This window comes from Hipposideros armiger, unplaced genomic scaffold (genome assembly GCF_001890085.2).
Source record: "Hipposideros armiger isolate ML-2016 unplaced genomic scaffold, ASM189008v1 scaffold_355, whole genome shotgun sequence".
Classification (NCBI taxonomy): Eukaryota; Metazoa; Chordata; class Mammalia; order Chiroptera; family Hipposideridae; genus Hipposideros; species Hipposideros armiger.
This window is the reverse complement of record NW_017731705.1, coordinates 223,431-236,131: the sequence shown is the minus strand read 5'-3', so window position 1 is coordinate 236,131 and position 12,701 is coordinate 223,431. Positions and strand designations below refer to the sequence as shown.

At 35.9% G+C, this 12,701-nt stretch overlaps 1 protein-coding gene across 10 annotated transcripts in view; it reads left to right on the top strand.

The window, feature by feature from the left end:
- Positions 1-12,701, top strand: part of ROBO1 (roundabout guidance receptor 1) — a 1,209,462-nt gene that overhangs the window by 1,144,616 nt on the left and 52,145 nt on the right. For all 10 annotated transcript variants that reach the window (XM_019661598.1, XM_019661595.1, XM_019661596.1 and 7 more), the window contains 5 exons: positions 2,543-2,664; positions 3,367-3,598; positions 4,492-4,613; positions 8,196-8,367; positions 12,159-12,356. In XM_019661598.1, the coding sequence (XP_019517143.1) occupies positions 2,543-2,664; positions 3,367-3,598; positions 4,492-4,613; positions 8,196-8,367; positions 12,159-12,356 (846 nt within the window). The remainder of the gene's footprint in view (positions 1-2,542; positions 2,665-3,366; positions 3,599-4,491; positions 4,614-8,195; positions 8,368-12,158; positions 12,357-12,701) is intronic.

The following is a 12,701-nucleotide window of genomic DNA, read 5'->3' as shown; positions in this document are numbered from 1 at the left end:
ACCACTTGAAATGGTTGTTTACATGTTTGAGGATACTTCCTAAAAGGAGATTTCCTGAGGATGGAAGCTTACATGTGAGAGAGTATGTTTAGAAGCTGGCATATTATGTGTTTTCCATACACTAATTCATTTTAACTCAACCAATTGAGTTAAATTATTAAACATAGTCTATACCGTGTTTCCCTGAAAATAAGACCAGGTCTTAAATTAATTTTTGCTCCAACAATCTACATTTATTCATTCATTCATGTACAGAAATCTACATTTATTTGAACAGTCATGTCATGTCTGGCTGATGATCTTTACTGGAGCTTATGTTTGGGGTAGGGCTTATATTACAAGCATCCTGAAAAGTCATGCTAGGGCTTATTTTCTGGTTTGGTCTTATTTTCAGGGGAACATGGTATATATGGCACTTTGCTAAGTGTTCTGGATCCACAAAGGTTGACCAGATACCTGCCCTCAAAGAAAAGGACTTTACATACCATACCAAACAGTTCACAGCCCCATCAATGTTGTTATTTGATAGATGAGGAAACAAAAATCATGAAGTTCAGAAGAAATTTTCCCAATGGTAGATGGCTATTAAGTTGCTGAATGGGGTGTAAACTCAAGTCTGTCTTATTCCAAGGACTTCACTCTTATACTGAAGATAGAAGAGAGCTGAGGTTATAGGCGCAAATAAGACAGTAGGGAAGGAAATATGCCTGAGATGGAAATGTGACAATCAAGAGCCCTCTACCTGTGATCATAGGTAGCCTGACAGCCAGTATTAGCCAAAGATAAAGTAGGAGAAGCCAAAATGATCTCAGTTGTTTTTATAATTTTGTTTATTTACAAGTTCAATTTATAAGCCACGGTCAAGGGTATTATTTCTAAATGTGTTCACTAGCACTCAATCTATCTATCGTCTTTCCCATTAGCCTGCCTTCCCTGGACTCCATGAAAATACATAGCAACCTCACTTTTAACATTCATGTTTTCACTTTCTCTCCAGAGTCTGATCAATGAAAGTATTTAATCATTCAGAAAACTAACATTCTTGTTTCTGTTGTTCGTGGAATGGTAAATAATCTAGACTACATGTGCCAATTCATGAGAATTCTAGATGCAAAGAAAAATTATTTTTCTTTTTCACTCTGTTTTGCCTTTATTGGAAACAAAGCAAAACATCTATATTTAGAACAGAACACCTCTTTAGAAAAAGGCAATATTTATTGAGTACAGACTTGAGTAAGTTTAACAAAACCCTTCCTTGTTGGAAAAGAAAGGTGCAATATAAATGAACACTAATTCTTACCGTATTCTTGGTCCCCTTTCTAAAATGTTGGTGTACTTGAGATTAAAACCTCTTTATTAAGCTTTATTGTGATACCGTAACTAAACCAAACCATTATCAATGAAATAGATGTTAAATGCTCTTTTCTCATCAGATCTATCCTATCCTATCCTATCCTATCCTTACCCTATCCCATCCCATCCCATCCCATCCTATTTTACTGTGGGTTCAGTATCCCCAGTCATAACCACTAACTTATCATAACTGAGTTTGAGTAGACACCCAGGTTCTTCTTATGAGATGTAAAGTGTCAGGCCGGCCGAGTGGCACGTTGGTTAAGAGTTGGCTTGGGACACCAGCCCTGAGCAGCAGGGCCCCAGTTCGATCCCACATGAGGGCCAGTGACTCTGCGTCCTCTACAGCTAAGATGGTGAACAAGAGCTCGACCTGAAGCTGGGCTCCTGTGAGTCACCGGCGATGGTGTAGGCCACAGCCCCTGCTGCAGTGAGCTCCCATAAAGCTACCGTGAGTGGCTGGCAGCCAGCGTGAGCAGCCGTCCGATGGCTGGCGAATGACTGCCTCAGCCTGGAAGAGCGCAATGATAATACCAACATGGGCCAGTGAAGCGTCGTCCTCCACAACTAGACTGAAGAGCAAAAGGACAGCAACTTGTCTGTTTCCCTCCCCTGATTCCCCAATAAAATCTTAAAAAAAAAAAAAAAGCTGTAAGGTGTCTTACTTCTTTTTATGCTTGCTTTTCACTTATCATGCCTCCATTCTTTTTATTTCCCATCCACCCTGCTGCAATTTCTGGCTCTTCTTTTTTTGCATAATTAAGATCTACAGAGGGTTATAAAAAACTCAGAGAGGTTTGCATTAGGCTTCTGATCCTCAGCAAGAAAACAATTGTTACATGGTGGGAGGAGCCCTCAAATGTTGTTGTTGCTGTTATCTTTGCCTCTTGCTGCTCTTATTGCTGTCGCCATGCTGCTGCCTGCCTCCCTCTCTCTCTGTCTCTCTGTCTCTCTCTCTCTCTCTCTCTCATTCTGCCTACCTCCCTCCCTCCCTTCCCTCTTCCTCCTTCCCGCTCCCCCCCCATAATAAAAAAGTTAAGCTGTCCCTATTCTATAGTACAGGTTGGCCTCACAGTCACAGTGATTCTTCCTTTCTGAGAGTTGCTATGAATAAAAGGATTGTTTCATCATGTTTTCATTCAAGTCAGTGACGTGGAAGCTCTGACACAGTCTTCTTGCATTGTTACAGATGTTCCCCCAACAAGTCAGGGGGTGGATCACAAACAGGTGCAGAGAGAACTGGGAAATGTGGTCCTGCACCTCCACAACCCTACCATCCTCTCCTCCTCTTCCATTGAAGTGCACTGGACAGTGAGTCGTTGTGGATGCAATATTTGATCACAGTTTTAATAAGCATTTCTGGGGGCTCATTATGTGAATTTTATATATTATATATACTATGCAACAGATAATTAAATTAAATATATCTGCTGCTCACTCTCCACCAATGATAACTTTATAACGGAAGCATTTTTTTGTTATGGTACCTGTGGACTGGCTTTAAACAAAGAAAAGTTTTATCTGTGAGTGTATTTTCTATTATGCTGCAATAATGAACTTGACCAGTCTCAGAGGAAAGAAACACAGAATATTAATATGAACTATGAATATATAACTTGTGATAGGATCATTATTACATGAATTTTTTTAAACATAAATATTTCTAAGTAGCATTAACTAGTCTTTTAAAATTAGAAAGTGGTAAAACACATTTTACTGCCTCATCACCTTGACCCTGATAGTCTCACCTCTACATGTCTGTTACAGAACTGCTATGAGGCCTCACATTTCTGCATGAAGCGTAGATATTAATATCTAATAGTATATATTAAGCCGAGAAACTGAACATATTACAAAAGAAAATGATCTGTTTTTAGTGTTCTACTTTATATAAACTAGAAAACCATGGGGTAAAGCCAAATACAATTTTTTGCATTTTGTCACATTTAATTTTCATGATTTTCTCATAAACCAATAAAAATATGATTACATTTTAATTTGTAATTTTAATAGGTAGACCAACAATCTCAGTATATTCAAGGATATAAAATTCTTTATCGGCCATCTGGAGCCAACCATGGTGAATCGGAGTGGTTAGTTTTTGAAGTGAGGACGCCAACCAAAAACAGCGTGGTTATCTCTGATCTCAAAAAGGGAGTCAACTATGAAATTAAGGCTCGTCCTTTTTTTAATGAATTTCAAGGAGCAGACAGTGAAATTAAATTTGCCAAAACCCTAGAAGAAGGCAAGTATAATGAAGTGTGTGATTTCTGTGCTTTGCAGTACATTTGTTAGGCTTTTGTTAACTGAAAAATTTTAATGTTATCAGTGACATTATTAAGTTTCTTTTATTGAACATTATATTTTGCTAATAGAATTTGTTTAATTAAAACTACTATAAAACAAAATTTTATAATACTTGCTTTAATAGAGACCTCTATAGAAATGTGCAAATGTGAACATTGTATTACTTAATGGCATATATTTAATTATTCAGAACTAAAATTCACATTTAAATATGGAAATGTTTTCAATTTGCTTGCCTTTTCATTAACTATTTTCCATTTGTCTACTGAATATTATATTGAGTAACGATTTATAAACAAGGTGAGTAGCATCTTGGTTTGCCCAGGACTTTCCCAGATTTGTTAGCATTTTATACTTAAGACTCATGTCCCTAAAACCCCCCCGTATTCTAGACAAACCAATATGATTGACCACCCTATAACTGGTAATTGAAAATTAATATTTACATGAATGTCACATATCATAACTATGCTCATTAAAAGTAGCCAGTTTTTTCCTCAAATGTTTATTACTTTGAGTCTATATATGATAGGATATAATTAATATCATGGATGATTGGCATTCGTCTTCATACTTTTGAACATTTTAGGAAGAACATGGGACTATATAACTTTGGTTATGGAAAATTCACTGTAACTAACAATGGGTTAGCGATATTGAGAAAAACTTAAATAGTTTGGGAATATTCAGGCTGATGAGATACATCTTGAAAACATGCATATATTGATATAAATTTTATATAGTTATTGTTTGACTTTAAATATGAAGTGTTTGCTTTCAATGTTCTCTAATGCACTCATAATATATCTACTTTTTGAAACAATGTCATAGTGCCCAGTGCCCCACCTCAAAGTGTAACTGTATCAAAAAATGATGGAAATGGAACTGCAATTCTTGTGAGTTGGCAGCCACCTCCCGAAGACACTCAAAATGGAATGGTCCAAGAGTATAAGGTAATACAAATATAGTAATTTACTGATGGATATCCCTCTTCCCCTACAAAGGAAAGGAAAACTTGGTTAAATTGTGCATAGGTATTTGGCGCCATCTGCTGGTCGACATGGCAGCATGTAAAATTACTTTTAATACATTCCTGTTTATTCAGTGATTGTGGAAACTAATTCTTTCTAAAGTCATTTGAAAAAAAATTTTTTGAGAGATTTGACAAGTTCACAAAATATATAAGTTCATATACTTTCATACAAACAACAAATGTACATGCTAATGAAAAAAATACATATATACCAGTATATTTTGTGTGTGTGTGTATGTGTGTGTGTGTGTGTGTGTGTGTGTGAGTGTGTGTGTGTGTGTGTATCACTAAAAAAGTAGTTTAAATATATTTTGCAGAATTGGATTGCCCAATAGAAATGTCTATCAGTTACATTCTATCAAATATGATGTACTTTCTTTTTTAAACATGCTTGAAATTTTAGAATTTTGGAGCTAAGTTAAAAAAGTTATTTTAGAGTGCATGAAAATCAATTTTTTTATAAACCTTATTTTAGCCTCAGAGGAAATTCAATTATAAATTTCTTTATGATTAAATGAATTATAAAATATATGATTCATTGTTAAGTGACTTAATCTAATGATTTTGAGTAATTATTTTTACCTATGAAATCATTGGCTCTATTCATTGAATTTAGAGAGTCTTACTTAGATTTATTTCATGCAACTATTTTTAAGCATGCCAAGGTACAACAAAAATTAAGTTAGAGACATGACATTTAGTCTATCAGTGAATCTGTATTATGGGGTATTCTTAATGAGCTATGATAAATGAATTGCAATCAGGAAAAATCTAGAAAAATAGATTTGTGTTATTTTTCAATACATATAAACACTACATACTATAAAAATTGTAATTGCAAAAGATGTGTCTCTAGACATTGCTTAAAATTTCCGTGATACCTGAATGTTTTTCTAATTACTAGCTATATTATGATAACTTAGTAGATTATCTCATATATATGAATATTTTATAGTGTGTCTCTTGATGTGAAACTGAAGTTAAGAAAGTGAACACCTTTACCTTCTACACATAATTACATGCTAACATCAGAATCACTTGTGGAATCATTTTTGAAATATAGGTGCCTGGCCACCATTCTTAGATTCCGATTCAGTAGGTCTAACAGGGTCCTTGCCTATACACGAGCACTTTGCTAGGTCTTTGTAGGTGATCCTGATATGCACTCTCAGTTAAGGCTCAAATAAAGACTATAAATAATTTGCACAATAACCAGATATACTGAGCTTAGTTTTAGATATTCTATTTCATTTTTAAATGATTTTTTAAAAATAACTGAAAACCTCTTTATAGAATTTGTGTACACTTTTTAAAGGGCAAATTTTGTTTAAGTATTTAAAATACTGCCATAAATGCACTATGGGTATTTTGTGGTATTTCAAATTAGATCTTCTAGTATAATTGAGTCATTAAAAGGTAAGAGTCTGTGCACCTGTAATTGCTCTCTCATGAGTTTCAAGGTTATTTCAATACCAAGAGTGTCAGGATAGTTTGAGTCAGTCCAGAAAAATAAACTGTTATAGAGATTTTTAAGGATTTTAAATGAAGTGATGTCTCAGCTCTCAAGCAAAATTGTGTGATGTAGGCATTTTCCCCTAAGAGTCAAAACTCATTTTTCTCTTCAAGAAATGTGAACGGGTGGATTTCACTTAACTTCATGGTCAATTTAAAATAATAAAATGCCTTTCAGAACCTGATTGACTGGTACAAAATCAGCTTGTGGCTTTGGTTCAGCTGCGTAATGTAATTGGAGGGAAAAATCACAAAGGACTCTTTATTTCCAAATGGTCAGATCCTGGTATAGAGTCTGACCATTTGCTGGTGCTATGCATTGAAGCTAGGTTAAAATATTAACTTTCAGAGATAAAAAATAAAGGTTATTGCTCACGTGATAGAGGGCACTGATATTCTTACGTTTATTTTAAATCTCATTCCCTATTACAATTTAGACAATAGGCTACTTGAAGCTAATTCCCTATCTTGCCCGAGGACATCATAAGGAATACAGAGCATGAGTTACTACTCCAAGGATCATTTTCCTATGGAAACTGAGCCCAAGTACTGTCATGTACCAAATCCAAGTTCTTAAACAATGCAAAAGGTCACTCTGTGATTAAATAATCCTTTAGTGAAATTTAAATTAAGGATTATAGTGTAGTTCAGAAATCTTTATTTCCTATAAAGGAATTATTATCACAAATACTATTCAAGTTAATGAGATATGCAATAATTTTCTTACAAGAACATTATTCTTTTATGTCATATGTGTTGTCCTTCTTTGTGATCTCATATGTTATCAAAGTCTAAATAATATGCTCATTTAAGTACAAGATCAGAGTGCTAGCTTTCTCTCACTGCTAATAGTGCCACATACCAAAGGCTGAGTAAAACCCTATGATTTTTATCTTTTATGATCCTTATCTCTTACGTTTAGTTTTATTTTTAATAGCCATACTTATGTAAAGGTGCTTTCGATTATTCAGAAACTCTGTCCTTTTTTTTTTTTTTAAGATTTTATTGGGGAATTGAGGAAGGGAACAGTGTTGGGGAATTGGCAAAGGAGAACATTGTGTTTTTCCAGGACCCATTAGCTCCAAGTCAAGTTGTTGTCCTTCAATCTTAGTTGTGGAGGGCGCAACCTCAGCTCCAAGTCCAGTTGCCACTTTCAATCTAGCTGCGGGGGGCAAGGGGGTGGGGGAGGCACAGCCGTCTACCATCCCATGAGAGAGTCGAACTTAAACCTTGTTGTTAAGAGGACACGCTCACCAGCTGAGCCACCGGCCTTTCAGTGACAGCTCAGCTTGGGTGCAGCTCACTGGCCCATGTGGGAATCGAACCGTTGACACTGTTGCTCAAAGCTCGCACTTTTAACCAGCTGTGCCACCTGGCCAGTCCACCCAACTCTGTCCCTTTTTAAATCAAATGCTTCTTGATTTTGATAGAAAGTTGATGTAACTGACAGCACCAGGTAATTTTGTCCCAGAGAACTGCTCAAGTAAAGGACCAGATTTGGAGTTTTCTCCTTATCTGTGTTTTGTGATATCTGGTCATGTGGTATCATGCCTAGCCCACTGTAGGACTGCAAATGCTGAATGATGATAGATAAATTATTGTTCTTTATCTGGATATACATAGCTTTTTGCAAGTGCCTTTTTTTTCTGGCAAATACTTTCATGGTGTTTTAAAAATAAATAATTCCTGATGATATGGGCTGATAGGAACTAGTGTCTTCAAGCAAAAATTGGTTGACTCAGCTGCTATCATCCTTTAAAAGTATGTGAGAAAGTTGAAAGTGATCTTCAGGGTCCTACTAACACTAGGTTCGACTGGAATAGTCCTTTCAGAACTAGATCCTAGGGAAAATTGACTTTTGAAACTTCCTATTTTAGGTTCATGACAGATCTGAGCTCTGTCTAGGTCTAAAAGCACACCACTCTGTGGATCTTTGCATTAACTTAAATAATTGACCAGCTTTAGAACATCTGTTGTGTTCTTCTTACAGGTCTGGTGTCTGGGCAATGAAACTCGTTACCATATAAACAAGACAGTAGATGGCTCCACCTTTTCTGTGGTCATTCCTTCTCTGGTCCCTGGGATCCGATACAGTGTAGAGGTGGCAGCTAGCACTGGGGCCGGGCCCGGGGTGAAGAGCGAGCCGCAGTTTATCCAGTTAGGTAAGTGCTGGTGAGACCCAGTTTGAGAGTATATCACTGTTCCTTTAACCTGAGTGTGGTGTGGGGGTGGGTATGTGGGTGTGTGTGTGCTGTGTGTGGGTGTGTAGCAGAGCCACAATTGCAAGTTGAACAAAATATGGCATGATGGTGGTGTTAGCTTTATGATAATTAAACTTAAACTTATCCAAGCACACACTTTAAATGACATTTCAAGAAAAAGTTTGTCAATATTCAGTGTCATCCTGATCCTATCCCATAATTTTTGTTGGTTTGTTTAGCCAACAAATACTATTTATTGAGCGCCAAAGATACCTCAGTGAATAAGAAAAACATAGTCTGCTTCTTCATGGAAATCACGGTTGTTTGGGTTAACAACAAACTTCCATGCAAAACTGGTACTAGACAGTGGATATTTATAACAATATGCAGTTTATATTCACTTTTTTATGTTTATTTAAAATTGAAATTGCTATTTATAACAAAAGATAGATTGAGATGTCAAAGTACATTGGAATATGATTATATGGTAATTACTTATAAAGTTAAATGTAATGTGTGCTTCAAAAGTTAGACGGATAGAAAAAAAATGGACAGAGAATCCTTCAGTAGCAAAATTCAGTGCAGGTAATGAGGTGTGAACATGAAATACATATCAGTAAGTGTTTACCTAAAATCTGAACCAAACAACAAAAACAGTAACAAAGTACTATTGTAAATGGAAAGGGGAAAGGAAAAGGTTAGATATTAAGAGGTGACATTTGAATTATGAAAGATGCCAAGAAATATGTAGTCATCTTTCTGTTTGTTTGTTTCAGATCAGAAGTTAAGCATTAGTAATATTTTATTAGCTGATAAATTATAAAGAAGGATCAGATATCTGAATCTTTGTACTTCACAAATAAGTACATGGTATTCTTGCATGTTGATAATGTTGATGACATCCTAGAAATTATTTGAAAACAAAATTAAGAAACATTTGGCTTTGAATATATTTTGTTGCGGTATATAAGGAACTTTACATTTCATTTGAAACTGTTAGTGATGTTTCATTGTTAAGCGAGATTGATCCCAGCTGTTACAGAAACACTTGCAGAATTTTGCTTGTATAACACAATGAAGTCCATCTGAAGTCCAGTGGTTATGGGGACGGACTGTGTTCCACATGGATATGGATGGTCACAGGCTGATGGGGCTTCCCCTCTTTAACATGGGGCTTCAAAAGTTGACCCTGGGCCAGCAGAAAGGAAGTATAGAAACACATAGTGTGTGGGAGGGCTTAATGGTGCAGGTCTTGAAATGGTGCACAAGGCTCCTGCCCAGAACTCTGTCATATGATTCCAAATAGATCAATGGCAACATCACAAAATGGAGTCACTGGCTAGGGAGCTGCCTCCCAACAACTCTGTGCTATGAGAGTCCCATTCAAACCTTTGGTGGAGAGATTGCTATCTCTGCCACAGCCTTGGACCAGAATTTGAGTTTTGAATTACCTTTTACATTTAGACACATTTTAAAACAGTGATTATATTACATATACATCTTTTAACTGAAACTGACTTCATGGTTTACTTCTGGTTCATTCATTGCAAAATTCCAAGTGATATACAATGTTGCAATGTTATGTGAGATATGAGGGGAAACAGTTTAAATATTTTTTTTACCCAAATAGTTGCCCAGTTTTGTGAAGTATCAGCATTAACTTGTTAAAATTGAAAACGAGTTATGTTGTGATAACCATCTACATTGTTGATGTCATTTACCTATTTTTATAACATGACTTTTAGTCCTGGGTTTTCAAAAAGGCATTGGCAAAGGGACCATGTCAATTTTATTTATTTAAGATTTAAATCACAGGATTTAAGGGTCAAATGGTTTTCTTGAAATTATAAATGTGTTCCAGTTTTTTCCATATCTTAATATAGCCTCAGCTGCAGTGAGACAAAGGCTGAGATATAGAGTGGCCGTTTAATTCATTAGTCACACCACACTTTATTCTGTTAAGCCCATCTGGTCGCTTGCATGGAATCTCTCTTGGCTGTCTCCATAAAATCTGAAGCTACCCAACTTAACCTTGCACAAATAACCATGAAATCCATAAACCTTGCAGATACAAAGGGTGTATTAGGAATAAAAAGAATAGGTCTGCTTGGTGAACTTTCAGAAGATGAAGTGCTCTTAGGGTAACCATAGATAAAAGGGTCTGGAACATGAAATAAAACTTTCAGTCAACAAACAGTTGAAGGCAGGTGACTGCTGTGAAAATAGGTTTTTCAGCCTTAACTCTCCATAAGATGAAATCTGAAATTCTGTTCAAGAAAAACAAACAAACAAAAACCAAATAAAAACCACACACATACAACATGACTAGCCTTTTAGCCATTTTACATAGAAATGGGCGCTATTTTCCTAAGGCTGTTTCCTTAACCATTGAATACTGCTTATTTTTCCTGCCAGTGTCTTATCAGGATGCAGTATCATTATAATAAGAAACAATAACCTGTAGGATGCTTTCTGTTTCAGAAATGTTATTCATATATGATGAGTTATACCAATTATTTTTCTGGGGAACGAAAGGATTTTTGGACTGGCACAAATGTTTCCATTTTAAAGCAGATTGTATTAGCAGAATATTTTCAGAGTCAAATTATTTAGCAATTGTAAGAAAGCCCCAATCCTCATGAAATGGGCAAACACCTTCTTGTGTCACCAGATGTTGTGGGGGAAGAACATTGAAACTGCAGACACTATGGGAATTCTGCCCATTGGCCCTCCTCCATGTTGGCATCACTTGGTGCCAGCAAAATAGGATATTACTTTGATGATAGAGCAACAGCTTCCAGTTTTCTACAGACTTTGCAGGCAGCTCTGTGTAACCTAAGGAAATGGTGGGCTTGAAAAATGAATACCTGAGTAGGTTTAAACATCAGTGTAAAATAAGTAAATTTTCATGGCCATACATTCCATCAATTTTAATTCTTGAATCAAAATAGCTAACGGAACACATAAGCCTTATTGATGATTCATAAAACTTGATAATTATTGTCCATATTTAATGTTATATCTATTGCTGGCCATGGTTATTATTTTGAAAGAAAGGTTATTCATAGATCTTTCAATGGTAACATTATCTTAATTTTTCATCATTTTTAGCAATCCTGAATTATATACGCCCTCTGAACATAGGTGCAAATAATGTATTTCTAAGGCAGTTAAGAATCTTAGAATATAGTCTCTGTGTGTGTGTGGCAGGAAGAGATACACACACACACACTTTTTTTTTTAATATCTATCTTATAGGGGAAGTAAAATTTTATTGCTTACCTTTTTTTAGAATATATAATTGAGGGTTTCTAGAGAACTCCGAGAAAGTGTATAACTTTTCTATACATATTTATTTGGGACCCCTTATTTGTACACATGCATTAAAGTATTTCATTTTTTAGAGTTGTACTTTTGTATTTATCGCAGTTAGTACTGTCCTGTGAAACAACCTAAGCAATGAGCTGCAGAGCTTTCTGGAGTAAAAAAAGAGAAATCATGTGTCATTGCCTTTGTTTTAAAATCTACTTCATGAAATTATCACATCGTATTTGTTTTGAATTAAGTGAGTATAATTTTGCTGAAAAGCTCATGAACTATGTTAACTAAAAATGCTGGGTGTTCTGGGTAGAAAAATAGACCCCACTGTTCAAAAATTAACAGAATAACAATGGCCATTTTATATTACGTAAGTATGAGTTCATTATCTCACTGAGGTTTAAACCCAAATTAATGTGAAAGTGGCTTTTCAGATTCTCATGGAAACCCCGTGTCACCAGAGGACCAGGTCAGTCTTGCTCAGCAGATCTCAGACGTCGTGAAACAGCCAGCGTTCATCGCGGGAATCGGAGCTGCCTGTTGGATCATCCTCATGGTCTTTAGCATCTGGCTCTACCGACACCGGAAGAAGAGAAACGGGCTGACAAGTACATATGCGGGCATCAGAAAAGGTACTAGCTTTCCTAAATTTTTCGTGTTCTAATCTGTTGACATAACTCGTGATTGTAATGTGTGACTCCAAAATTATGCATGATTGTATATATCCTGTATTAAATTATTGTAATATATAAAGATTTTCAAAAGTGCTTTTAGTTTATGGCGATAGCTGCATATGAAATCCTGTTGGGTAGCAGTGCTCTGAAGAGGGCCCATCAGTTTCAGGCCCAGTTCTTTTCAAATATATTTCACCACGGTAAGTCTGCCCTTGGTTGCCCTACCAATCCCTTGTTTTCTTAGGGAATGACTTCATTGATTTATATTCCCCAGGAAAATGTTTTAGCCTTCTTGTCACAGGA